This window comes from Dermacentor silvarum, chromosome 3 (assembly GCF_013339745.2).
Source record: "Dermacentor silvarum isolate Dsil-2018 chromosome 3, BIME_Dsil_1.4, whole genome shotgun sequence".
Taxonomy (NCBI): Eukaryota; Metazoa; Arthropoda; class Arachnida; order Ixodida; family Ixodidae; genus Dermacentor; species Dermacentor silvarum.
In genome coordinates this window covers 182793550-182820373 of record NC_051156.1, presented here as the reverse complement: position 1 = coordinate 182820373, position 26824 = coordinate 182793550, and the positions used below count along the sequence as shown (strand labels likewise).

The window sequence follows — 26824 nt, the reverse complement described above, 5'->3', positions numbered from 1 at the left end:
CGTGCTCGTACCCGCGACCTCGACTCGAGCTCAGCAGCGCAGCGCCATGACCACTATAAGCTACCGCGGCAGGTGCCACAACTCATATCAATGCCACTAAGCTGAAATACAAAAGACAGATTGAATACGCACAGGAGGGAGATAAGTGTCGAGAACGATCAGACGGTGACCCTTCCAGGATTTACTTGAACTGTATATATGAGCTTATCGGCCAACGACGTTGTGAGCTATGCACCTACTATTGCTATTCTCCAGCATAATCGTGTGTGTCCGGAAAAGGAGGAGTACGGGGTGGAGGATGAAAAGGAGGAAGGAAAGGTAGGGAGGTCAACCAGACGCGCGTCCGGTTTGCTACCCTACACGGAGGAAGGGGTTTAAGAGATGAAAAGAAGTAATAAAAAGAGAGGGAGGGAAGAGGAAGGTACTTTCAATGCGAAGACGTGCGGTTACCCATTACTGCACGATCGGTCACTGAGGACAGTGGAATTTATGAATCGTAGCAATGCCCCCGCGTCGCTTTGCAAGCCTGCGAAGCGTGGGGCCATGGGTGTGTGTGTGTGTGTGCACTCGTGACTTATAGGGCTGGCGTATGCGGAACGGATTATAACCGGAAAATCCAGCACGTATAGTACTGAGTCAATCTTAGCGGAGCTGCGGAGCAGAATGATACCTCATTGTTGTATACTCCGAGAGGTAAACGTGGCAGAGGCTAAAAGCTCTCTAATGTCCTTGTGCTCTTAACGTTAAGAGACAGGAAGAGAGCGGTGTGGATCAAAGAACAAACGAGGATAGCCGATGTTCTAATGGCATTAGGCGGAAAAAATGGAGCTGGGCAGGCCATGTAATGCGTAGCATGGATGACCGGTGGACCATTAGAGTTACAGAATGGATACCAAGAGAATTAGGGAAGCACAGTCGAGGACGGCAGAAAACTAGGTGGGGTGATGAAGTTAAAAAATTTGCAGGCGCAAGTTGGAATCAGCTAGCGCAAGACAGGGTTAATTGGAGATCACAGGGAGAGGCCTTCGTCCTGCAGTGTACATAAATATAGGCTGATGATGATGATGATCCTTGTGCTCGACGTACTAAATCTGAGGCCTTTCTTGATGATATTTAGTGTTGCTGTTATAGTGGCATTTTTTATTGCGATAGCAATTACATGGACACTCCCAGTGGATTTCTGCCGTCGCCGTGAGGTTCCGTATGAAGTCCAAGGGCGATAAAATCGTCGCCGCGCGGTGTATGCTGTATGTGCGAGGGACGCGCGCTTTCACGGAGAGCGAACGCCCGGCGGAGAGCAAATGCGACGTCTTCCGTCGTGCGAAAGGCCGTGGGAAGATGGGAGGGAGTGAAGGGAGGCAACGCAGCTGCGGCACCAAATGCGTATCTTGTGACCGGGCCATAACCGGGCGACTCAATCTCCCACGCGAAAGGAGGAAAGCGGAAAGGCAGTGCGGGAGGGAGGGGTTGCGGCTTCTGCTCTGCGAGCAACCGCGTACTTGTACATTGCGCGGCTCGGCGCTGTCGCGTGCACCGTATCTTGAAAGCGATCTCAACACGGCTCTTTCCTTTGTATGTGCTGTGCTTTCGCCGCTCAGTTTCCATTGAAGCGATAGACCGCATGAACCTTCGCTCGCTGCTGCTGCTTGCTCATGCCAGCGTTTTGACAGTGGTCGTTTGCGGTCATCGAGTGTGATCTATTCATGTTTGCTTGTGCGCGCTGACACCATGCTTGTTAATTCAGTTAGCAAGCGAATGTGTCCAACTTTACGCAGCCGATAAAGCTACTATCCTTACTCCGTATAGCTCTCTACTAATTTGCTATCACAATTGATGCTTCGCCTTTCGGGCAAAACTGCGACTTTTTTTTTAAATAAACAGCTAAGAAGCTGCAGAGCTTTCACAGTGTCTCATAATCACCAGTTCTTCATTTTTTCTTGTTTCTTCTCCTTTGCAGACCGGGTCATCCTCCTGTGGTGTCTCAAGAACTTGGCGCAGAAGGAGCACAAGTGAGTTTGCGCCAACCAGTCTGGTTCCTTTTTTTTTTTTCAGGGGTGATTAAGTAGTTACTACCGCAAATACACGAGAACATGAATAGGAAAACACGCAGAGTGCTGTGCATCCCGTTATATATTGTCCTCAGAGCCGGTGCTCGCGGTGGTTTGCTTGTTCACCATGAAAGGGCCGACAATTTTCGAGTTTGAAACTGTCTCGAAGCTCGGAAGTAGTGTCGAAAGATTCAAGTGAACTTTGAACTTTCAAGCCGTTCGTCCGTGCCGTCTTTAGCGTCAACCTGTCGGCCTTCGACCAACGGGAGCGCTGGCAGCAAATCAACGTCACCACTCATTGAGGAATCGAAGTGACGCACCTGGATGACCGTACCGGCGGAATAACGACGCGCAAGCACGGACAGTCGTGCGTGCGCCGGTCTGTCGCCTCAAAGGTCTTCTTTTTTTTTTTTTTTTGCGTTCTTTGAAGTCGCAGCACTGCTCAGCATGCAGCGGCATTCGGGAAGGGCGTCCCCGCATATCTGCAGCCACGCCGCACGCGTTCGCTTCGCTGCTTTCTTCGATGCCCGGTCGACGACCGTTGGACTGCCGTGTGTGAATGCGCAGATTAGCTATGTTCGCCTGCTCAGGTGCAGGCAAACATGAATGATGAGTGCGGAGCTTTCTGCTTTTTTTTTTTAACTGTCATTTTTCTGTCAGTCCTGACTCAAGTGCATTTTAGAAGTCGTCGTCGTCGTCGTCGTCGTCAGGATTTCTCATTCCTTCCCTCTCCCCCCCCTCCTCCACCAACCTTTTCTGATGCAGATCAGCGTGCTTAGAGCACGTTGACTCTCTCGCCCCTCATCAGTATCACACCTTGAGTAGAGTGACAAACGTATCGCTGTAGGCTAACCTCTTCGGTTATCATTAACCCCGCAAAGCCCCAACAGCAATCCACAGTAAGGAAAATTAAAACCACTTGAATGTTTTAGTTTTGGTTATGAAGCGTACATTAGTATAAAGAAACGAAAAAGAAGAGAAAGGTATTTGAGTTTTACAGAATTAAATACCGAAATTACTTTAGTCGTTGGTTTTCTGAGCTATACAAAACTGAAACATTGTTCCAGCGCGTCAAGAACGCTGCTACGGTTCTTGCGATAAATTTCCCGCGCTTAAATTGGCAACTTCAGGTGTCAAACTACCAAAAGTGATACGTTCCGCTAAGCTTTCTCGCCAAGTGCCAGTGCCACCCACGTGTACGCCCACGCCTAGCCTTTCAGTCTCAGGTAACACTGCCCCCCCCCCCCCCCCCCCCCTTTAATGCCAGCTTCGACGCTCCGTCCTGTCCTGATTTTCGTCTAAATGTCTTTCGAAACCATTGTTCTCCGATCTCGCGCGCCTGATTTGTGTTACCTTTTAAACCCCAGAACCTTTTGACCTCTGTTTCCTTATTTATTGTTTATTTGTTGATTAATAGCAGGGATAGAAATATCCAAAGTGCAACGAACCCATGATTTCAGGAGGCGAGCGTCAACATCAACCTAGACACTCTCTCCACTTATCCCGTCAAACCTCCGCAAGCGGAATTCCTTTTCTGCGTTCTCCCATACCGGAGCCGGAAGATCACGTGACGAATATACGTCACGGACCCCGCCTTCTTTTTTTTTTCTCTCTCTCTTTTGCGTTTTTGCTGAGTGGCGCACTTCCGGTGAAGGTATCACGCGCGAGCTGTTGCGTTTGTCTCGGTCGTTTCGCGCAGCCGAAGATTTTGCGCGCTCTGCACGAGAACACCTGACCAGCGGTATAAGTCAGTGCCACAATCGCGAGCACTGAGGCAGACGCGAGAGGATGAAACAGCATGATCGCTGCGCTGGAACACGGTAGCAAACAACATAGTTTCGTTATCTGCGCGCGCGACTGCACGACGTGCGAACAAGCAGACAAAATTGGGAGGACGCTTAAGCTTCGCTTTTAAGAGTGGAACGCGATATAATTCAGCGATCCCTGACTGCTACTCGTGGTTCCCGACGACTGCAGCTTATGCAACCGTGATGGTTACTGGCAAACACTGGCGGCGAACGCTATGCACGTAGGCGAGCTTTCTGGTGGAAACGCGGCCTCCTGCGTGAGCCGATCCCGGAGATAGTGCACAACCGCGCCAAAGAAATTGCATGATTTTCAAGTTTCCGTATTTGTTTCGCACTTTTAATATTTCAGTCTGAGAAGATTAACCATAAAAGGCATGCGCTGTGGGTGTTTTGTTTCATGGCATTTGGTTGTGGATTGTCATTCCCAAAATTCTGAGGAATACCTTTGCCAAGAATGCAAGACAAGGTATGAGCAACATTAATGATAGAATGGTGTGGCATACCTAAACGTGGTTGGGGAAGGTTTTCTCGGCCGCGGGCGCCGATGCCGACGCCGGATTTTCTGCAAAACAGTGGGCCCTAAACGCTGTCGCGTTAAAACGGAAGTACATCTCTGTCGCAACGGTACGAAGTGAAACGAAAACAACCCGCAGACAATCGGCTTGTGTGTTTTAATTATTGCTCTAAACTTCAATTCGTCTATTGAAGCAACAGATCGCACAAATAAGAGATGTTGCCTTGAATAATTCTCGAAGTCGCGTGTCACTATCAGCGGCGTCACTGCACTGTAATGTATACGTAGGCGCACTTGCGCGATAGACGTCTACTCTCCGGCTGGGTGCTCGGCGCCCGCGAGGAGAAGTTTTGGTTTGAACTTTTGAGCTCTGTCCGCGGCGCGTGGGGATGTCATACCTTGTAGACACGGTCGTTAGCGCGCATTGTATGCGCTGCGTTTGTCAGCTCGAGATGGCCAGAGCTTTAAGCAATTTTATATGGTGACGCTATTGCGCGAAATAGCGCAAACAAGCAGGCGGACGGAAGTAGGACACGACCCATACGCTTATTCCGACGCACGTCCTTCAAACGAAAACGGCGCTGACTAGTGGGACAAGGATACGTTAGCGCTGTTTTCGTTTCAAGTGTCACGTGCCGACTAGTCCAACCGGAAACTCTCTTGGAGTACGTGTCCTTCCCTTCATCCGACCGTGTGTTCACTTGCGCCATTCTTTGCAATAAGTCGTACTAGCAAGGCTGAACATTTATACATTATTTAGAGCGATATCTCTACTATATACTCCAGGTACAAACCAAGAAAATGCCTGTTTCCGTAAACATGACCTTCAAGCTCAGCCAAGGTCAAACTGGGACTTAGCCTGCCACTACCGGCTGCTGCTGCGTACGCCGCGTGGGCGTCCATACCTTGAAAGCAATCTGCGATGTGGACAAAGTGCGCCGAGTGATGGTAGCTTCGTATGCGCTGTGCTTTCGACGCATAGTTCGCGTTGAAGGGAGACGCAGCGCGCAGGTCAATTCGCTCGCGCTGCTGCTGCTGCCGCTCCGAGCAGCGTCTCTCTCTCTCTCTCTCTCTGTGTGTGTGTGTGTGTGTGTGTGTGTGTGTGTGTGTGTGTGTGTGTGTGTGTGTGTGTGTTGGTGTGTGTGTGTGTGTGTGTGTGTGTGTGTGTGTGTGTGTGTGTGTGTGTGTGTGTGTGTGTGTGTGTGTGTGTGTGTGTGTGTGTGTGTGTGTGTGTGTGTGTGTGTGGTGTGTGTGTGTGTGTGTGTGTGTGTGTGTGTGTGTGTGTGTGTGTGTGTGTGTGTGTGTGTGTGTGTGTGGTGATTCATTGCAACTTTTATTTGAAAGGATGGCCCGTGGCCTAAGACGGGGGTAAGGGATCAGGTGAAAGGAAGAATGCCTGCCTCCTTAGCAAAGGAAAGCAAAGCGTTAATTGTTCTGGTGACGTCTCCTTGCGGTGCCACCCAGTCTTCGTACCCTTAGAGGTCGAGTGTGTTCGTCCCTGAGGCTGGCTGTGGCAGGACAGGACCAGATCAGATGTTTGAGATCGCCGTCGATCGCAGGGCAGTTGGGGCATCCCACCTGTGTTCCTCTCCACTTGCTCAGAACATCCGGTGTAATGGATGCCTTAGCTCTTGCTTTGTGGATGAGAACCTGGGCTGCTCTGGGAAGGCGATCGAGAATGACAAGAAGGATGATAGCAATGGACTGCCGTAGTGGAGCCTTCCTCTCGTGCTTCAGTCTGCCAATCTGGTGGTCTGGTACAGCGTCGGATGACGGGGAGCTATATGAGTGGTCCATTAATGGCGGGCTCACTTCAAGGCTGCGATGGCGGTCTCCTCCCTAATTTTCTCGACTGTAGCTTCGTGGGCCGCCCTGTTCCCCGCTCCCCTCATGTTGTGACTAAAGTCCCTAGATTTTCTGCTCTTTTTAAGAAAGCAAAAACAAAAAATATCTAGGGACTTTAGTTGTGTCCTGGTGTCCACTGTACGAAAACGCATGCACGTCTATTATCCCGCATGTGGCGGCAGGCTTGTTTTATGCGGTGCGCTATGGTAGTCGTCTAGGATCGGGAGTTCAGTTGCTTGAGGGCCTCTTGACTACCAGTGTAGATGTGAATGGTGTCTTCTGAGTTGAATGGTTCTGAGTCTTCACAGAGTTGAATGGCTTCTTTGATGGCTTGTAGTTCAAGCTCGCTGAATGTCCGGTGAGTATATCTTGTGGTGCAATTGTAGTTGCGGTAGTTTCTGAGGGCGCCGAGCAGCGTCTGTGTCCTTTTTCTCAAAGCATGCAAAACCGTGCTATCGCTCGACAAACTTGGTTCAACCGCGTTCAACCACGGCAAACTTTTGCAAGCTGGCCCTAATTTAGCGAATGTTATCGGTCCTGCGCTTGCATTGTGCCGACGACCTTGTTTCTTGGATCCTTGGTGTCTCTATATAGCTCGCGCAAGTCGCGTGCGCGTCAGCGCCAGCCTGTAAAACACCCTAACTGATTTCCGCCTCTTTGGTAAAGCGGTTGCAAGTCCTGTCGCGTGCTCTATAAATAGTCTTCACGTGCCAGCTTTGCGCGTTCGAGCGTCGACTGTATTTTTTTTGTATTTTTTTCCTCGTACGAGCAGTCTGTAAACGTACGCTGCAGTGTTTTCTTCACGTCGAAACACTTCCCGGTGCAGAAGTCCCCCGTTCTGGGCAGTTTATCGGCTCTACGCTTGAATAGGCGACCGCATCTCCGCAGACCAAAATACTTCTTGGCGCGGTGGAGTTTTAACTCGCGCGATTCGCCTTCTGGGAATTCGAAAACTTCGGTCGCCTATTACACGGGTGGGCAACTTGTGTGGATGTCGCTGGTAACAGACGCTTGAGATCACGTGTGTCCGTCTCACTTCTTTTTCTTTCTTGCTTTCGTTCTTTGCTTGCATGGCTCCCTGACCTGTTCTCCTTGTTGTTGTGGCAGTTTTCCAGTCTGTCTTTCTTTGTTGTTGTTGTTGTTGTTTTGTTTTCCCCTGTTTAACAGAGCGCTGTATCGCGCTCTCAGCTTTTGAGTGGCCCACGTGTACTAGACAGGGAGGGAATACGCGCTGTATGCAAATAACATGCATGCATCGCCTACAGACGCCAACATGTCGTTGAGCACAAGCTTATAAGAGTTCAACGACGTCGTCAGAAGAAGCTCGCGCAATTAAAAGAGGAAAAGAAAAAAAAAGAACATGACGAAACAAAACCAAAAAAAAAGAAACACTACATGACTGTTCGAAGCGATTTATTTCGCGCTCCAAAAAAAAAAAAAAAAAAAAAAAGGGGCGTTGCCCTTCCATTCATCTGCGAGGCAGTGACTAACGCTTTTGCACTTGCAAATGAAATCCCACTTGAGTTCCTTGAACGCGAATTAGCGTACAAGGAACGTTTTCATCTCCCCCCCCTCCCCCCTCCTCCTTTACCTCCCCCTCGTTCTCATTTTGTTTTTAGCACTGTGATTTCAAGAACTGATATCAGATACGCTCTAATCTTTATCGACCGCCAAAGGGCTCTGAGAAACGAAGGGGAAAAAAAAGAGAACACAACAACAACATGGGCGAATAAATGAACTGTCTTTAATTGCGCTTCTTTCATAAAGGAGAAAGGTGGGTATACTCGGTGTCGCGTTTCGCTAATCGCTTTCGCGCCTGAGCGGACGTGTGCCGTTATCTCTCTCTCTCTCTCTCAGTATTTGGTTTCTTCGGCAGTGGGAAAACACGGCCGTAATTGAAGCGGTCAGCCGCCTTGTGTGACCACAGTGTTTGGCCGGCTTTGCGGCTTGGGAGGAAAGGAAATCTCGGAACACCGTCTTTGCATACCAATGAGCTAGGGCCGGCGGATTTTTTTTTGTCGGCAGACCTTTCAGCGCAGCCTCGCCTGAGCACTGCGTTCTATGCACGAGCGGAAAAACAAGGGCACGTTTGTTTGTTTCTCTCTGTCCCTCTCCTTGGAGTGATTGCCGCCCATTTTACTTGGAACGCGTGAAAATCCGCTGATTCAGTAACGTACGATGTACGCCCTGGACATCGGTGTTTATCGTTATTACACCTTTCTTTCACATATACGCCCCGCTCTGATTCCGATGCGCATCGGAAACAACCGCTGAAGTTGAGAGAACTGGGATATACCGGACTAGCAATCCGCTTTTACGACTTACCCCACCTGAGTGTTATGTTTGAACACGTTCGATTCCTAGAGACAAAAAAAAAAAAAAAAAAAAAAAAAAACGCAGCGAGGGAAGTGTTTGGTTTTTATTTCGTGGTCGTCGCAGTAGCGAGGCGTTCGTAGATTTATCAATTCACGTACAGCGGCACGTGAGATATCTTTATTTACATAGTGTTTTTTTCTAACACTAACCGAGGCTAATTAACCAAGGTTCGCCCGCTCACCCAGATAAGAACAAAAGTTAGACGCGGTGTATCATGATATACCGCATCGTATTAACACCCAACTCCGATACAAGATACAACCAGATAGAACACCTGGGGACACGTTCTGCACACCGAGAAGTAAATTGTGGCATGCTTTCATGCATATAACGTATCTATTCACAATCCATGGCAGTCCCGCAGCAGCTTTAGCATGCACAGAGTGCTCGTTCGTAGGTAAGTCGAGTATACCACAGTCAGCGAGAGCGTACAGGTTGGGTCGTTAGCTACGGTTCGCTATGCTTTTCTTTAGCTGTCTTCGTCAGGAGTCAGTTTTAGAGTGTATAGATTGGGTCGTTACGGTTCGCCATGCTTTTCTTGGCTATCTCCGTACTGGATGCCGCTTCAGTGCAGCCGAGCATCAGGAATACACACGGGGGCTGTCATAGAAATTACGTTGAAAGCCGTGACAGCGTCCCCCGAGCCAGTGGGGCAGAGAAATGACAAAGCACGCATGGAAGTGTGTTTCGTGGAAATGAGCCGTGACGGCGGCTCCTTAATTTACGGTGGAAGGGAATTCCGCCGGATGCGGCTTTTTCAACCCATGTTACTGCAGAGGGGCGCACCGATCGGTTGCTGTTTGCTTAAGCGGACATGAAGATGGCAATTAACCGGTAGCGAGCGACTGAAAGACGCTTGAGGGTTTTGACGAATTGAGTGTTGCTCCCGTAGGGGCGGGTGAAAGCAAGACAGTCAAAGAATGTACGCGTTTTTGGTGGGTTGTTTGACCGAGCGCGACCGAGCCTTTAAAAACGGGCGCCCGGCATGAGAGGGGAGAGTTTGTCTGGGCGCAGCCCTGCCGGACACTTTTCTGCGGAATAAACGTTGTCCTCCACCAGACGCCGGTTCTTCCTTCGCGTTGCCACCGTGCACTCGGGCCATCGAGGGGCACCATCTCGGACCACCACCACCCACGAACTTCCATTCCATCCCTAACTACCACATTCTGCAAAAATCTATTCCCGAAGCCGTAATCGGCAACTTTTAGGTCGTAAATTAAATCGTGGCATCTAACGTCGTGGAGGCTGTGCAATGGGATGAGGGGACGCCGTTGAAGTTGCCGTAAGGCACCCTGCAATGCAGTTTGGCTGTACATGTCGCGCCACCTAGCAGCGGCGGTGAGCACCCGCGAGTAGGCCCTCACTGCCATTTCACCTTGGTCCGTACTGCGCTCAGGCGCGCCTAAAAGCTTCCTTATCCAATTTTTCAATGGATTCACCGCGACCACTCGGCAGCTGCTCCGTAAGAAGTGTAAACAAAAAGAACATGCGCATATACTGCTGTTTTAGGTATTTTGACAACCGTGAAGGGGATGTCGGCATCAAATTGTGCCGCTTCCCTTCAAGACTGTGGGGAGAAACCCGGCGGCTGAAGGTGGATCGTCGCGGTTCGGCCCGTCAAGAGTGGCTCTTGCGAATTTCTGATGAACTAAGACGCAAACGCAAACTTAAAGAAAGGATTAAAAAAAAAAAAAAAACACAAGGCAGCATCCGTGAAAACGCACAATAAAGCGACAACTGCATAAACACGCGTGATCTGATTCCCGCTCTTGTAAATTGGTTTGGATAATTGTTGAGCTATTCTCGCTCCGAAACAAATGCGCAGTCGTTATGTGTTAAATCTAGCTTCGTAAGCACTCCACGTTGGGCCTTTGTACGCACTGTAGTTCTTGTTGTGCATTTATAAGCCAACGTGCAGCTCCTTTCTGCGCCTGGATCAAGACGCGACTGCTGAAACCGGGCTCATTCATGCCGATGCTCTCTCGCGTTTAGAACAGAACTAAGGCTGGAGTGCACCGCAGCACACATCGAGTATTCGCAAATTAGCACTTCTCTCGCGCACGCTAGCACACATTTATTCAGTCTTGGTGTTGAGTGTCAGCTGATTGCTCTCTGTTATGTTTCAGCAGTGATGACCTCTCACACTGGAGCGCGAATGACAACACCAGACTATGTTCGAGGTACTTTGTCAACGGAGAAAAAAGCTCCATAATCATTCAAGTGACCTTCCAACTCGCCAAAACCTCGACAAATGTGATGAACAAGGCACACTCGAAGTATACTGAAGCTACAAATGATAGTTGAAAAACGTTTACGGCCGTATTTGCCCACTTAAGCGGAATAAATTATTTATTTGTTAACTTACTTTGAGTTCGACGTCGTAAACGTGCTTTATTTGGTGTGACAAGAACTTTGCTGCGACTTCCGTCCGGTTTACTTTTTTGACACGATATATATGGTTGTTGTCGTAAAGTTGACGTCCTTTCTCGAGTGTCGGTGGTCGAAAATGGGCCTCAATGTTTTCAATTGTCTTATAAACCACAGTTTTGAACGCCCGACTTGTTTCAAACGAACGCCGCAGAAGCATGCCTTCGTAGAAGTGGCCGCCTCGGTGTTTCGCGGAACTGACACGGCGGCGCTGATGGCTGATCACTGTGCCGAGGTTTACGGCAATTTACTGCTCGGCCTACGACCTGACAGGCATCAGTATAGTCCACTGATAGTTTAACTCTTTCGTTTCTCCCATTGTGTTCCTTCGTTGGTGAACGATGCAGCAACCAGTCTGGCGAACCTGGAAAGTGGTCTGACAGATGTCCTCCTCCTCTGCGCGAATATATGTGTTGCGGCGCCGTCGGCGTTGGCCGGCAATTATTTTTTTCTCTAAACGCGGCCCTGTCTTTCAAGGTGAAGGTGCCCGAATGTATAAACAAGTGAGGGGGCGCGTGTACATCTCCGTCTTGGGACGCCGTTGTATGAAACATGTCTGTCGTCTTGCCGCCATTTGTCTGCGGCCTTTAATCTATTCACCAATGCATCTGCGTTCCCAAATTGTTCCCAACTCACGCATTCAGTGTTTGGCATACACGCGGCTGCTTTTTTAAGTTGAGGCGAGTCTTTTGCGACGGTTTCGCCTGCAGTGTTAATTTGGAGCGGTGAATAATAGGAAGCACTATTCCAGACATCTCCAGTTGGCGTTACTGTACAGGCGATTTCTGTCGAAATCGCTTTATGCGGGAAAGTACCCGGCGCAAATAAGTTAAGAAGATGAATCTTATGCTTATTGGTTGCCCCAAAGCAAAAGTTTTGTCACTTGCTTTCGGTATTTTTAGGAGTGTTAGACAACTTCTTGCGTATGACATTGCAGCAGCAGATAATGACTTCGCACCTTTGAAAGCCTTTGTTTTATTTATTTTATTTTGTCTTCATTTTTTGTCGCGACTGCTAGTGACGTCATGAGCAGTCCTGCTTATTATGTGATGCATACAGGCCCCGCCGGTATGGGACAGCTCTATGTAACATCGTCTCTCATTTCAACCAGTTCATCGATCCGGTTATCCTAAATGGTATACATTCATAGTAAAAAAACGGCAAGTATAGACATGAGCAGACTGTGACGTGTACTTATGTCTCTGTCGTCTGTCTCGGTTGTATTATACTTCGAAACGCCATTCATTGGTGTCATGTTTAATAGATCTCCGAACGCTCCTGGCGCTTTCTTTTGCCCATGAGGACCGCCTATTGTGCGTGGCCTCTGACTCACCTGCATACGCAGTGTTACGCTACTTTGTGAGACACAGCGATGTGCGCTACGTATATCTCTGAGGTTCTTCGTCTTCCGGTTTCTATATAGCCTCGAGGTGGTGAATTCTTTTCTTCTTTCTGAGCAGTTCTTTTTTTTTTTTCATTTCTTCCTTTTTTTGGTGTTTCAATTACTGCCGCGGTATTTTTTTCCTGTTGCCAAGCTGGCCGTGACAATAGGAGCTAATGCATGCAGCGCTGCGCGGCAGCGGCTAATGACGCCGCAGTCTCGAATTCTTGGATGAACTTCAATTGTTCGCCGAAGGGCGCCCGCTCTCGGTCGACGCAGAAAGAAAGAAGTAAAGCAAGAAAGGGGGGGAGAAGGAATGAAAGAAAAGAAAAAAGAAAACTCGCGGTCTGCCAGGCTCCATTCGACGCGGCCTCCCTCGTTGAGTCGTCGCGGCCTTTTCTCGGGAAATGCGTATCGCGGCGCAATCCAGACTGCATGGAGAAATAACAGTGAGGAGGTAAGAGAGATGGAGAGATGAGGAGGCAGAGAGAGAGAGAGGGGGAGGGAGCAGAAAGCGAACCGGCTTCCCCGACCGAGAAGGAAACAATGTTTCACCATCCGGTCGCGCCGTTCCTGGAGATTTCTTTCGTTTTCTTTCTTTCTTTCCTTCTTTCTTGTGCCGTTGGCAGGCCGTGGTTATGAAGAAAGGTCACGGCCCCCGCTGATCGCGCTGTTTCGCCGCCTCCGACGAACCGCTAGTTGCGCGCGGACCGAGAGATTGATTGATTGATTGATTGATTGATTGATTGATTGATTGATAGTACCGCCGCGGTAGCCTAGTGGCCATGCGTTCTGCTACTGAGCGCGAGGTCGCTGGTTCGATTCCCTCAGCCGTTGCGATGGGCCCAAAATGAATAAAACGCTCGCTTACTGGACGCCTTGGGCGTTCTCTGCTATGACACCTCTCATGGACCTAGCGTTGCTTTGTGACTTTGAAATAAATAAATAAATAAACTGTTTATTAGGTATGTTACACATGCTATTGTGCTTCTTCAATGCCGAAAGACCTCCTGCATCATTTTATTTTTGTTCCACCTACTCCACCCTTTTTTTCTGTGTGTGTGTGCGCATATTTTAGAACTGCGTTATATGATTTATTTTCGTATATCCCCTATGCCACTTGCTGTATCTAAAAGGGGGGCGGGAGGGCGGGCACTTAAGCTGTTCCCGCAGGTTATATCCTCTCCTCTTCCATCAACGATGTAAATCGCTAATGGGAATAAATTTATGTATGTAATACTAATTTAATATTATTAGTCGATGGTCCACTTATTCTTTATGCATGGTATACGATTTGACTTCTCTAAAGACAGAAAGAGAGCTAGTCTAATTTATTTAGAGAGGGGCATTTAGCTCTGCCAGCAACTACATTGCGAAAGGGGGGGGGGGGGGTAGTGGTGGAGTTTGATCGAAATTATTCAAATCTGGGGTTTTACGTGCCAAAACCACCATCTGGATATGAGGTGCTGCGGATTAATTGCGAAGACCTCTTTAACGTGTACCCAATGCACTGTATACACGGGCGTTTTTCTAATTTGCCCCCATCGAAGTGCGGCCGCCGCGGGCCGGATTTGATCCCGCGCCCTCAGATTGCGGAGTACGATGTTGACGAGAACACAAGTGCGATACGTTTTAAAGCCTCGAGTCCAGCTCTGCGTCTTGCAAGGATTACAGTACGACCCGTAAGCTGTTACTGTGGCACTCGCCATCTCGAAAGGCAACACTATGGGCTACGAGAGATCCACATTATAATTCTGGCCGCCAGGGTGCTTTCTCTGCTTTTAGTGGCACGCGCACCGAGTGACACCCTTGTTTATTGCGCAGCAACTTACGGTCAGTGACCGACTTCCGGTTTGTCACAGAGGTGGGACGAAATTAAACATAAATCGTAAAAAAATAAAAACAGGTCGATATCGATGGTTCTATCTTATGGTTGATGATAGATATGACATCGGAGCACAGGTTTCGTACAGTAAAGAGCTAATTGCGCTTCAGGAATAATTAGGAACAATTAAGGAAAGTATCATTGCCGTACACCAAAGCACACAATCGTTCACTACAGTAATGGTTTGGCTCCATGTGCGTGCTGGTTTCCCGCCAGTTCGGTTCGCTCGCTCCTCCGAGTTTGGTTTCCCGCCAGTTTCGTTCGGCATGGAAGTAGTGTGCCACTAGCAGACACCTAAGTCAAGGATTAGGGTCGTTTCTCTCTCTCTCTCTCTCTCTTTGCAGCCTTCTGTTACGTAGTTCCCGATCTATACGTATCTACACATACAATCTATACGTTCCCATCTGTACGTATAACGTCACGTACCGTTTATACGGCACGGGCGTCGACCCCAACGAAGCGGCCTGCTTGGAAGACTGACTGTTCAAGCAAGCGTGCGGGGCGCACTTCATCGAATGTTTCGTCCAGTACAAGCCGGCCGCTTGCACCGAGCGCTTTCAGTGCTGCTCGCGCGCGAACAAACAAACGAGAACTTCGACACGTGGCTAAGTACCCCCTGGCGAACGTAAACATCCGATAGAAATCGCTACGTTTTGGGTGATCGAACCGATAGCGTACACTGTCCAACTGAACTGCATTGTTTCTGGTCCGTAAGGATCGAGACCGATTGTGAAAATAATGAGTCGGAGACTAGACCGTTTAAGGGGGAACATGATTGGCTATTGTTCGTTCTCGTTAAAACTGTACGTCGCAGTATAGCGGAAACGGACAGAGGCGAACACAGTTCGCGTGTTTCCGGTGTCCTCCGTCTCGTCTGCATTTCCGTTATAGTGCACAATGTACACGCTATAGAGATAGATCGGGCAGCTTTATGGTTTTAGCCTACACAAAATTATTGGGGCATTGGTTTCAGTGTTCTGCGTGTGCGAACTCTAGATTTAGCTATTTCGATGTGCACACTCAATCCTTTTGTGTTCTGCTGTGCTAAAACTGTCTGATTCTGCATTTAGAGGTACTTCTCCCTGTACTTTGGCGCCGATATATAGACTTTTGAGTGCGTATCCTGTCAACTTCGCTAATGTATGGCGTGTCGCAACCCATACACGACCCATTTATAGGTAAGAGTGGGGAGACAACGGTGGTCGTTTATTCAGCCGTGGCTGACGTCACGAAGCCTAGCGTGATGTGTGGGGACTATTGCGATACAGCGCCGATCTATACGTAACCTGTTACACGCTTTGGGTCCGTAAGTTACAGACGGTCAACGGAGACACGTTGACCGTATTATACGGATAACGGACAGCTTATTACGGACCTCCGGTACCTCATTGTCCGCAACTATCCTCGCGTAAATTCCTTCGTAATTGTGGTCGTCTGGCGTGGATTCCTCGTCACCCACTTGCTAGGAGAGTGCCACCCCCCCCCCCTTTTTTTTTTATACTCATTTGGACGTTGTGACGTCAACCGATATCGGCGATTGCTACTGGCGCGTCAATCGACGCGATTCCCGTTGCGTGTGCTTGATGACGTTTGTCCGATTAGTCGCCTCGTGTATCTTGCCCTATTATAGGAAACGCTCACTCTGATTTTCACGATGTGCACAAAAGAAAAAGAAAAGAAAGGAAGAAAATTGTACACGAAAAAGCTTCCTGCGTCCCTGCTAAATTTGTGTGAGTCACAGGACTGAATAATTTAGGTTTTGTGTGTATGCTTGCGAATTATACTTAGATGCAATGTTTGCTTACAGGACATCTTCAGCCAATATGACTTTCGTAAGCAGTGTGAATAACAGTGTTCTATATTACACAGTGCATCGACTTCTATTACTCAACGCGTGCTCATGTGGTGCGCCATCTCTCTGGGTTAGCTTTATTTTCGGTTTTATTTTCATTTCTGTTATTTTGTTCGTACACTTAGTACGCCTGTATGTCTGTGAGGTGTACACCCGTGAGCAAAAGTATGCGGACCACAGGGTCGAGGAAAAAAAAAAAAAAACGGAATTTCTTCGTAATTAACAAGCACAAACTTGAATTGACGAGTATACTGAAAAGTTCGCAGGGCCAAGTTTGGACTGCAGTCCTCAATTTAAAGTTGCGTTCGCAGGCAGAGGGAAAAAATCGGCTTTATCGCACAACCCCTGGTCCGTATACTTTTGCTCACTGGTGTACATATGTATGTACGTATAATATAAGAAAGATGGAAACTCAACTACCTATTTCTTTGGCTGACTCCTGTGCAGCATACCTTCCCATTTATCTGCAATATAAACAACAACGCCGACAAGTAGGTCCGTACGTCCCCCCCCCCCCCCCCCCCCCTCCCATTTTATTCTTAACATATGCGCGCGCACCTCATACGGAATCATCGAAGATTCCGTAGGCAGTGTGTGATGCACATCGTGAACGTCGTCACACCATCTCCAAGGTATCCCGCTTTTTCTGCATTTTATGTCTCGCTGAAAGACCAAGCTGTCTTCTATACTCATCATCATTCTCAGAAACAACGCGTGTTCACCGCTGAACCTTAGTTATTTCCTTTCTCTCTCTCTCGCTCTCTCTCTCCCTATCTATGCGTGTAGTCAGTGTTTGCTGATATTTTGCTTCGAGTCGTCGTGCATTAGCATTTAACTCATCACTTCGGCATGCATCGGGAGTTTCCAAAAGTCGCCACAAGAGTTGTTGAACTCTCTATTGTCTTTCTCGAATTTGAGGATATCGAGGGTCGCCTGTCGTTTTCCGGCCTCTGACCTCGCGACCTGATTCCGCGGGCACGTCAGCGTGAATGAGCGAAATTAAATGCAGTGAACTCTACATTTTGATAGTGAATGTTAACCGTTGAACCAGCTTAATTGAATCGAGTTTCAGTGAACCCAGCGTTTCTTACCTTGAGTTTATTATTGTTGTTTTCTTTTGCCGCGGCCGCCGATAGCCTCGGGGAGCAAGCACATCATGTTTTCAAGGTAATTCAAGGCTACCCTTTCTCTAGGCTGCCTCGCACACCTGCTGCGAAGCATCCAGCACCGAGCGTATGCGTTAATACAGCGGTTTAGCTCTACCTGATACGTTGTACAGACGCCATTAATACGCTGCTGCATCGCGGTAGACAAGCCGAGAGATCAGTGTTTTAGTATTGCGTCATCACTTACCGTTCTGGAGCGTAGACGTGCATTAACGGTACAGTAAGGAATTGTGCCTTTAGGGCGTTCTGCATCGCCAACGCATCATCAATGCTTATATGTGGCGCCATCTGCCAGGTGAAAATCTGAACACTTTTCCCGCTCGGTGCCGTCATTTAGGCTTAACAGCGTCAAGAAGAAGAAGCTGATTTCAACAATAACGGCGAAACATCGCGAATACGTTGTCCTCAGCGTGACACGTTACGCAGTCTTGGCAACCGGCGGCAGACGCCGCAATATATAGTGAGCGGTACAAGGCGCGCGTGCGCTGTGGGCCAAACATGTCACGTACTACACTCAAATATCGCTACTGGTGCCTCGATACGCTTCTCGTCATGGGCGCAGTGTGACGCACGATGCTTGCGCACTGTATAACCCAATAAGGTGGAAAGCCCGTCACGCTGGCGCTGGTATAAGTCCAGCGTTATCACAGCATCAAAAACTGCGATGGATTGACTCGTCGTCTGTCGTGCTTGACTGTAAACATTAAGGCTGGTTGCGTGTTTATAAGCAAAAAGGACTTAGTGGCAGCAGAAACGAGGGTATAGCTGAAAAATGGGTTAATCTTTTATCTAGTAACAGGGAATTCGGATATAGTTGGCAAACGTGTGTAACAAAAATAAAAAAAAAATAACGTGTAAAAAAATCACACCTGGACTGGGCTGTCAGAGGGCCTACGATGCGGCGGTCGGGCATGGCCTGGCTGTCCCAACGTGGGAGCGGCCCGCTGCGCGCTGAGTCGCGTACCTCAGGACGTTCATTAAAGTTTTACATCCATCCATCCATCTGAACTGTCATTTGCTGTTTAAAGTAGCGAACAGCGAAGTCCTTGCGCAGTACCTTTTCAGAACTGGGCCACGTCTATTATACTTGTCGGCCGAGGAAATTCGCGCCGTTAGAATTTCTCCTAAGACAAATTACATGTCTTTCTTTTTTTTTTTCTACGTACAAAAAAGGGGCTTTGCACTGAATGGGGCGGCAGCGCCACCCGATCTTCGTTACGTCACGTTCTGCACCTTGTCTTTGCTCGCCGTTCTTTCATCCTCGATATTGAGCTAGATGGTGCTGATCGAGCCATGGCCTCTGAGATCTCCGTCGATCTCAGAGGCCATGTTACTTTGATGACACAGGCGGCGCAGGTTCGGTCAGTGGATGTAAACGCCGTTGACGGCGCGGTGTCGTTGAGGCAGCCTATAATACGAAAGTAGATATACACTTAGAGGCTTCCCTGTTGTGATTTGCTATCTTTTGTTATTTATTAATATTTTTTTTCTTCAGCTGTCGTCTGGTTGAGAATGAAAATTTCACGTGCATTTCTTTCTCTCCTTAACGGATCTGTTTTATCCTCATCTACACCAATTCTCCAACATCCTCCCCTTCCTCATACTACTACTTTGCATCTGATTTGCATAATGCCGCAAGAAGATAGCGGCCTCTGTCGGTCCATCGGCCTCCGCAGCTGTGCGGTTAAAACGCCTTAGCAACTAAGCCTTCGCACTATGCGGAAGGCATTGACTTTTCGTCTCGCCATGCCCGATCGCATATTAAAGTGCGCGCCCGATCTCAAATGTCCTACGTTCCTTTCGCCACGGGGGCGCGACTAAATCCCCACCAGAACACACCAGTGTTGCCAGATCTCGTCTTGTGCGGTTCCCTAGATTTGCGAGGTGGAGATGTCCCTAGTGAAGTCACGCGACTGCGTGCGCGCTCGCCTTCTTATCGCCTCCCCCTCCTCGTACGTGCGTGCGCCAGATTTCAACATGTGTGCACACAGGAGATGAACGTGGGCGCAAGGTTTACACTTGCAGCTTATTCTAAAGAGAAATGAAACTATGTTGCATTTATGTATGAGAAATCTAAGTTAGCACGCGTAACGACAGGGTAGGTGAGCCACAGCTAGGCGACTGGCCACGGCCGTCTGGTGTTGAGCGATCGGGCAGTGACGAGACGCTCTCTCGAATCGTTCTTGACGCCTTTTATACGGTCCCCCCCCCCCCCCCCCCCGCCCCATTCTTAAAATTATTTTCTGTTACGTTAGTCACTGTCGCACTCTTCAACATTCACCTGATTTTTGAACGGCGTGGCGGCGCCTAGCATTCCTATATTTTTTTTTTTTTCTGCTTGGACTTCGAGGCCATTCACCTACCTGCCCTCCCACCCGTCCTTGACATATCTTGCTGTGCCTAAATAAGCGTTCTGTAGGTCGTTCGATCTTGTTGATGCTCAAAACATTTAGCAAATGTAATGCTATCTATTCCGCAAGGCAGTTGCTAAGCTTATGGTGGTGCAGTTTATTTTGCAATCAGCATGTCATCAGCACTGCACGGTTCCAGCTAGCAGGCTGACCTGAACCGATTATTGTAAAAATTTTGCACGTCTGAGAAAACTCGATCTCGGTTCCGTTTGTGCCTTTGCATATTCTGCATCTCATAGCAGCACACACTGCGCGACTTATCGATTCACAAGTTCAAATAAAGTCAGCCTATAATCTGCGTTGACAAACGCGCTCACGATCTACAGGTGCATTGCAACAGTCGCCTTACTTTTTCGACCTGCCACGCGGGACTTCCCGTAGCTCTAACCGGCAACAGCTTACTGGTTCAAGAAAACGGAAAGTTCATGTTTCTAACGTGACTTTTTGGAATCATGAGGTTAGTGGGCGCACAGATGTGAACAGATTGCGCAATTTGAGAACATAGAAAGAGCCTGAAGCATTACGGCGGAGCGAACTAAATTTCTGGTCAAATAAACACACACACAGGTTAATGCGACCAACCGATTCCTTATCACGCACAATCGACCACTTGCATACACAAAAAGGGTCAACAATCGTCGCCACCAAGACGATTCATCCAAATGATCGCACATGCCACACAAGACATAAGGCATCGCCGAAGATGAAGTCGTTGATTTAACAATCTACGCGTGAATTCATGTGAGCGCTCGCGAAATAACGCAATCCTGGCTAAAACAAACAAACACAGAAAATATTATAAACAGAATAATGCGCATAGGCGGGTCCATCATTAATCATATGGGCAGCAGCGAAAAAATATGCACAGCGAGTTTCACTTCGCCTGTTCAACTGGTCGAATTGACTAGGGAATTTCGGCCTCCATTCTGGGTACATGAAAGAGCTAATTTTGGTGAGCAGCCCAGATGTCCAGCATGATGTTTTCTATACCGCTAACTTTGGGCGATGTTGTGGTCGGTATTTAGTCTCGCGCTCGCCACGGTGGTTTCCTCAATCGGCTTCTTCTTCTTCTTCTTCTTTTTTTGTTTTTGTTTTTAGCACGGGTGACGACTGAGCTTATTTTGCGATGCGGGGTGAAATAAAAAAGAGAAAGAAAAAAAAAGGCATCAGTGTCGTTGCATTCCGCTGAATTCCGCTGAATTCGTTTGTTTCCTGCGCTTCCGTTTGCCGACGTATTCGCCCTTTCCCTGCCAGGTTATACCTTCTAGTAAGCTGAGCGACTGCCACGGAAATGCGCTGGTTAGGTGCGGGGTTCGATCCCCAGAACTGGGCTAAATTTGCTTCGACCGTGAAACCTTAGTTTCGAAGAATCCGTATCGGCTTTGCCACCCATAGTGGATGCCAGGATTCCCTTTCACTCTGCATCTGAGCACTCCACTCCCCATGACACCCGTGAAGCTACTTAGAGGCGACGCTACTGCCTAACAATACTTTCGATGACAACCGCGAAGACGCTACCGAGAAGCAAGCGAGAGCCGAGGGGGCCCGGCCTCTAACGACACCGTCCGAGCAAGTTAATTGTGAATACCACCGTGCCCCGTGTCACCGACCCGACACACCAGCGCTGACTGACGACTGACACCTAAAGAGAAAGACAGGAAGGGTAGATCACTGCGCATGGGCAAAAATAGACACCGATCAGATTTAGACTTCCCGCGAATTATTGCGGTTGTTGAGATATGTTAGTTCTGCCTCAGACGAGGCCACAGACGGAGTGCTGACGCAGGACGCACCGTTCCTTGCAATGGCAGCAGCCTCAAAGAGTTCTTGTGCACACGCGTCATTGTAGAGCTTGCGGATCGTGCACAGTGAGAAGTCAAGTCCCGGATTACGGCACACATCACATACACTATAGTGTAAGGCCAAGTTGGTGCCAGTATACCCGGAGCGAAGGCTGTAGGCATGCTCTCTTAAACGATCGTTTAGACAACGACCAGTCTGTCCAATGTAGGAGCGTCCACGGGGAAGAGGCACCTCGTACACCACGCCTGCTTTGCACTGGACGAATGGTGTGGCATTCGTCCAGCGCTGGTGTGCGTCTCCCTTCTTGTCTGTCGTGCTTTTTGCGCTGTTCCCCTGGCACCATAGCACGCACTATTATTAAGATTCAGTGTCAGAATTCAATGTCAAGTTATTATCAATATCGCAATTATTATCGCGAACTCTGGCGTTGTGGTCGTTCAGCTTGGCGGAATGCATAGTGCACGGATCTGCCTATACTTCGTGCTTGGGGCTTCAAACGTTCTTGCGACGTTATTTGTCGTGCACGCTTTATATACCTTTCTAAATAGGTGGTGTCCAAGTTCACGCTCTGGCGACGGTTCCCTCTGAATAACATAAGCAGATCTCGAAGGATACGCTTTTCCGGCCTGCATGCGCCGGAACTGATTGCGAAGCCCGAAACACGTCGTAACCGCCACGTTCTGGAGGCGAGCTATTTCCAAGCGCTCATGTAGTTTTCTATACGCAGCAATGCAATTGGTCTTGGCGCACGTCCTTAATAATTGCCGATTGTTGCATTCATAACGCAATGTCTTGATAAAAAGTTGCCGATTTGCAAAGTACCAAAGCCGCTTGAAGCCAGAGGACGGAGTTTATAGTACATCTATTAACTTTTGTCTGATCGTTACCATGCTGGCTCTGCCTTGTTTGTTGGTCTTCTTTAGCAACTCTTGTAGGAAATTCTATGCACTGAGCCGTATGGGTGCCGCGGTAGTATCGCCTTTCTATCGAGGCACTCTACTGATTGATGATGATGATCAATCATCAATCAGACTCAGTAGTAGACTGAGACAGTAGACCGAATCACCGCTTGCAACGCCCTCTTGCGTCCGTGACAGCGTAAGCTAAGAGCTCGTTACCTGCTTTAGCTCTTCCCTACCTCCATCCACCTGGTATATAGATGTCACATCTCGTGCGCGTGTCGGCCACCGATACACGGTAATGGTCTTACAGCAAAGGTAAACTTTGCACAGTTACCGTAGATCTGTTAACAGTTAACGAATACGAAACCATTACTGCTTCTACCTTGCTTCTGTGCGATCAGCTGTCGGAAATGCAACTGAGTTTTCGCTAACACACCGTGCTCCAATCATGCTAGATTGAATCATGTGGATGGAAGACGTGTGCAGTAGTTGGCTGGAAAAATAGTGACTGGCATGTTAAGCAATAGAATGAATCTGTGTGGCCAAGTTCGCGGACCGCTGCTGCAACTGTCCGAACGTGTTACCGGCACCTCGTGATGTTCGGCTTTCCTCGAGGATACAGAAATTTGCTCATCCGCAAGCCTTGTATCACTAACCTTCAAAGAAAGGGCTTCATCCCCAGAACGTCGGCAAGAGTGAGTACCACTCGTTAAACAATGACAAAGGGAGTAGCACCGCTTCCTGTTATAGTAAGTTTCGCGCACGTTATCTATACACATCTGTCCTGCCCACTCTATCGCCGTTGTACAAGAATAAGTGAATGAGCGCACACTTGGATATATATGCACTGTATACGCACAATAAATGACGGACTACACCTATGGCACACGAATGGTTGAAGCTGAATGTTTTGTGACGGTTCACAAGAGTAAGCGAGTTACTAGCTGTAATATATATTTGCTACAAGGTATTACAATGTACAAAACAGCTACGTTTCAAGCATTGTGCGCAGCAAGAACAAATCTCTCGGAACTGAGCACACCCACGAGCGATTAGGCAGAAAATAATCAGATAGTGGCCGCACCGAGGAACTTCACTGAGTCAAAAACTGACAAGCCACTGCTTCAAAATATTTGCCGAATAAAGAACAAAGAGCAAAACACACTAATCCTGACTGAATTCATAATCGGAAAGCTGGGATAGCTTGGAATACATATTTAGCCCCGCTTTTAGAACAAGCACCATATACGCTGCTTGCGCCGTTTGGACATGGCTTAATCAGCTCCGAAAGTGCTTTTGCATCTTCTCTGAAGCTGTGATCAAAGCTTCGTGTCGTCCACCTAGTAACCGTCTACGATATCTCCGAAAACAGAGGTTTTCTAAGCCGCGTCGGCGTCGTACACTTCCATTGTAAATAAGGAGGCAACGGAGGCAGTTGAGGCAAGCAATGGACGCGTCGCCACGTGATCAAACATGGCAGCGCCCGCGGGATCGCCGCGAAAAGGGTCAATTGGCTCTACAGGAAACCACGCCCACTCCTATGCCCCTACTGGAGAAAATATTACGCAAGTATATAGAGACTTGAAAACGATTATATGTCCAAAACAGGCGGCTCGGCCTTGCTAATTCTCTTTCCTTGTTTTCGATGAGCGCGCTTGGCGAAGCGGCTTAATTAGCTGTCCGGCGCTGCTTCGTCGTTCCCATCGCCTCTGCATGGGTGATCTGCCCGGCGTTGTTGTTCGTCTTCTCCGGTTCAGGCCGCGCGCGAACGACCTTCATTATCCTTCGGTCGCTCGTCGCGACGCCGATATCGGCGGCAGTCTTATATACGTATCGTATTCTTGCAGGGGACAGGTGTTGTCCCTGTCATCAGTATACACACACGCACACCTCGCGGTGCTTCGTGCATTCCGATCTTCTCGACCTCTCGCGCGCGATCCCTGCTATAGTCAGCCATTGTTATTGGCGGGTCGTTGTCGTCGCGCGAAGGCGAGACACGTCTCATTGTTTTCAGACATGCCCTTCGGCGTTATCTTACACCGCTGCTGCGTTGGTTTGTTCTAAAGTGTCCTTATCGACGCCTCTCCTCGCTGCCTGCGAAGCGACCCCGGTTGGTACTTGCTCGCGTTTCCGCAGCGAGTTCTTTTGTCCAGGTTGCCACTTCGCAAGTGGTAACCCAGACGAAACTGTACGATTCCCTATAAAAAAATAAAGAAAGAAGGAAAAGAGGTACAACTGGCACTGAAGGCAGAAAGACAATTCCCCACTAAGGGCAGCTTCTGTAACGTTGCAAGACGCTACTTTTCACGCAAAATATATACCGTATTTACTCGTGCAACGCCCGCCATCGTATATAACGCGCACCCTCATTTTGGGGTGCGAAAAGTTGAGGGAAAAAAAAAGTTCCTCTAAGCGTCACGCGCATATGGTCGTGCTGGGTAACTCCCTGGGCAAACCGCTTACAAGATAGCACTGTAGTCCTTGTTCGAAAAATTGGTCGACGAGTGCAAATGCTTTCATGTTGCGTAGCAGTCTGAGCGCAGCTCGAAGCTTCTGTGGCTAGCCAGAGGCCTACATCGTGTATGGTCCGCAACCTGCGGTTCTTGATCGAGATATACCGTATTATATATATATATATATATATATATATATATATATATATATATATATACGTTACTGTACTACGATACTTAACATCCGCTGGAAAGGCGCTGAAGTCATAAATGGAACATTTTGTATGTGACCTCATGTCGCAACCCTTTGATTATTGAGCATTTAATACGGGATATCCAAATCCAGGCGCCCAGGCCCAGTCCTCGGAGTAACAGAAACGGATCTTGAAGGCAATGCTTTTGCCCACTGTTTCCGCCGGACGCGATTATGGAGCCGGAAACACGTCATAGCCGCCATGTTTTGAACACGACTAATTAATTTTCCGCGGTGAAGCCGTCGACACAATATTTGCCAGCATTTACAACTTCGTGCAAAGAAATCACCCACTCAGCATTGAGGGCAACCAGACGCACGTCGTTTGCTACCCTATAGATGGCTTGCACTGATGTCATTGTAGCCGCCATATTGGTGCGCCGACACGATGATAAGCTGGGTCCCTAACGTCACGTGAAAGCTTTCAATAAGATGGTTTGGACTGAAGTGCTCGTAGTCACCATGTTGGTGCACCAAAACGGTGATAAGGTGAGTGCGTGACGTCACGTGAAAGCTATGGATAGATAGGGGTAAGAGGGATAAGGAAGACCGGGTAGGTATAAAACCTTCATACGTACGCAGTACAACTATACATACACCATCCAATAAGGTAGCCTCCACAAAAGTAGCCCAGACAGTGTTGCCACGCGCGTGGCCAAGGCCTAAGGAGCGCCAATACTTTATTCGAGACAAATTTAGCCAGAGAGTATCCTCGATTAACTTGTGGAAGGGGCGAAAGTTTGCGCCTGAGAGCGCCTGAGTTGAAAGGTTTGACTGAAAGCAACCAGTTAATTGTGGAAAACGAAGCACTGCATTCAACAATTTGCGAGCACGACGACCGACGAGGGGGGGCCTATGTTCGAGTGTCGCCGTCTGTCACTCAAGGATCGGTTGTTTGCAGCGATCGGTCTTTCACGCTACACTGCGGGCACTAACATATCCTAGCGTTATACGGCACGGTTTCTTCGGAATCGAAGACGCCGCAGATGTCGCTGTTATGGAAATTGAAGTGCACTGATAACAGAGCATCTTCCCGAGTGATCGCATATCAATGTGTGATGCTGTCGTTCTTTCTATCGCCGAGAGAGACGTTCAGCGTAGGCGCGCCTAAAGCGTGCCTGTAATAACGTGCTTATCGGCTCAACCGGGAATAAATGCGCACAATTTCACCGTGACCTGTTTGAGTACGTTGCTCCTGCGGTTTATCGTTTATTTAGCGTGCAGATTTAACTAAGCAGAATTTCAGTGAAACGGGACCTTCGGATCATTCTCCGAAGAAACTTACAGTAAGGAAAGAGTTATATGGTGCTTCGCCACAATTCAGTATGCATGTTCTGGTGGTATCTCAAACGCCGGATCAGTCTGTCTTAGTGTGGGTCACCCTTTCTTTCTTTCTTTCTTTCTTTCTTTCTTTCTTTCTTTCTTTCTTTCTTTCTTTCTTTCTTTCTTTCTTTCTTTCTTTCTTTCTTTCTTTCTTTCTTTCTTTCTTTCTTTCTTTCTTTCTTTCTTTCTTTCTCCTCGTTCCCCCGTATACACGAACACTTCTTGCATGTCGCTCCCGCATACACAGACACCGATGACCCAGAGCGATGCGATGCAGAGCACATATATGTAGGCATTCGGAGTTCTCAGACAGCACCCTTGCACGCCGAAAGTGGAGCAGAAAATTCTTTCGTTTTTAACTGCGTCGTATGTGCACT

The 26824-nt window shown here is 48.4% G+C and overlaps 1 protein-coding gene across 1 annotated transcript in view; it reads left to right on the top strand.

Annotated features, from left to right (window-relative positions):
* LOC119446217 (transducin beta-like protein 2) overlaps positions 1-26824 on the top strand; it is a 353551-nt gene that overhangs the window by 47221 nt on the left and 279506 nt on the right. The window contains exon 3 of the mRNA XM_037710581.2: positions 1958-2009. Coding sequence (XP_037566509.1) covers positions 1958-2009 — 52 coding nt within the window. The remainder of the gene's footprint in view (positions 1-1957; positions 2010-26824) is intronic.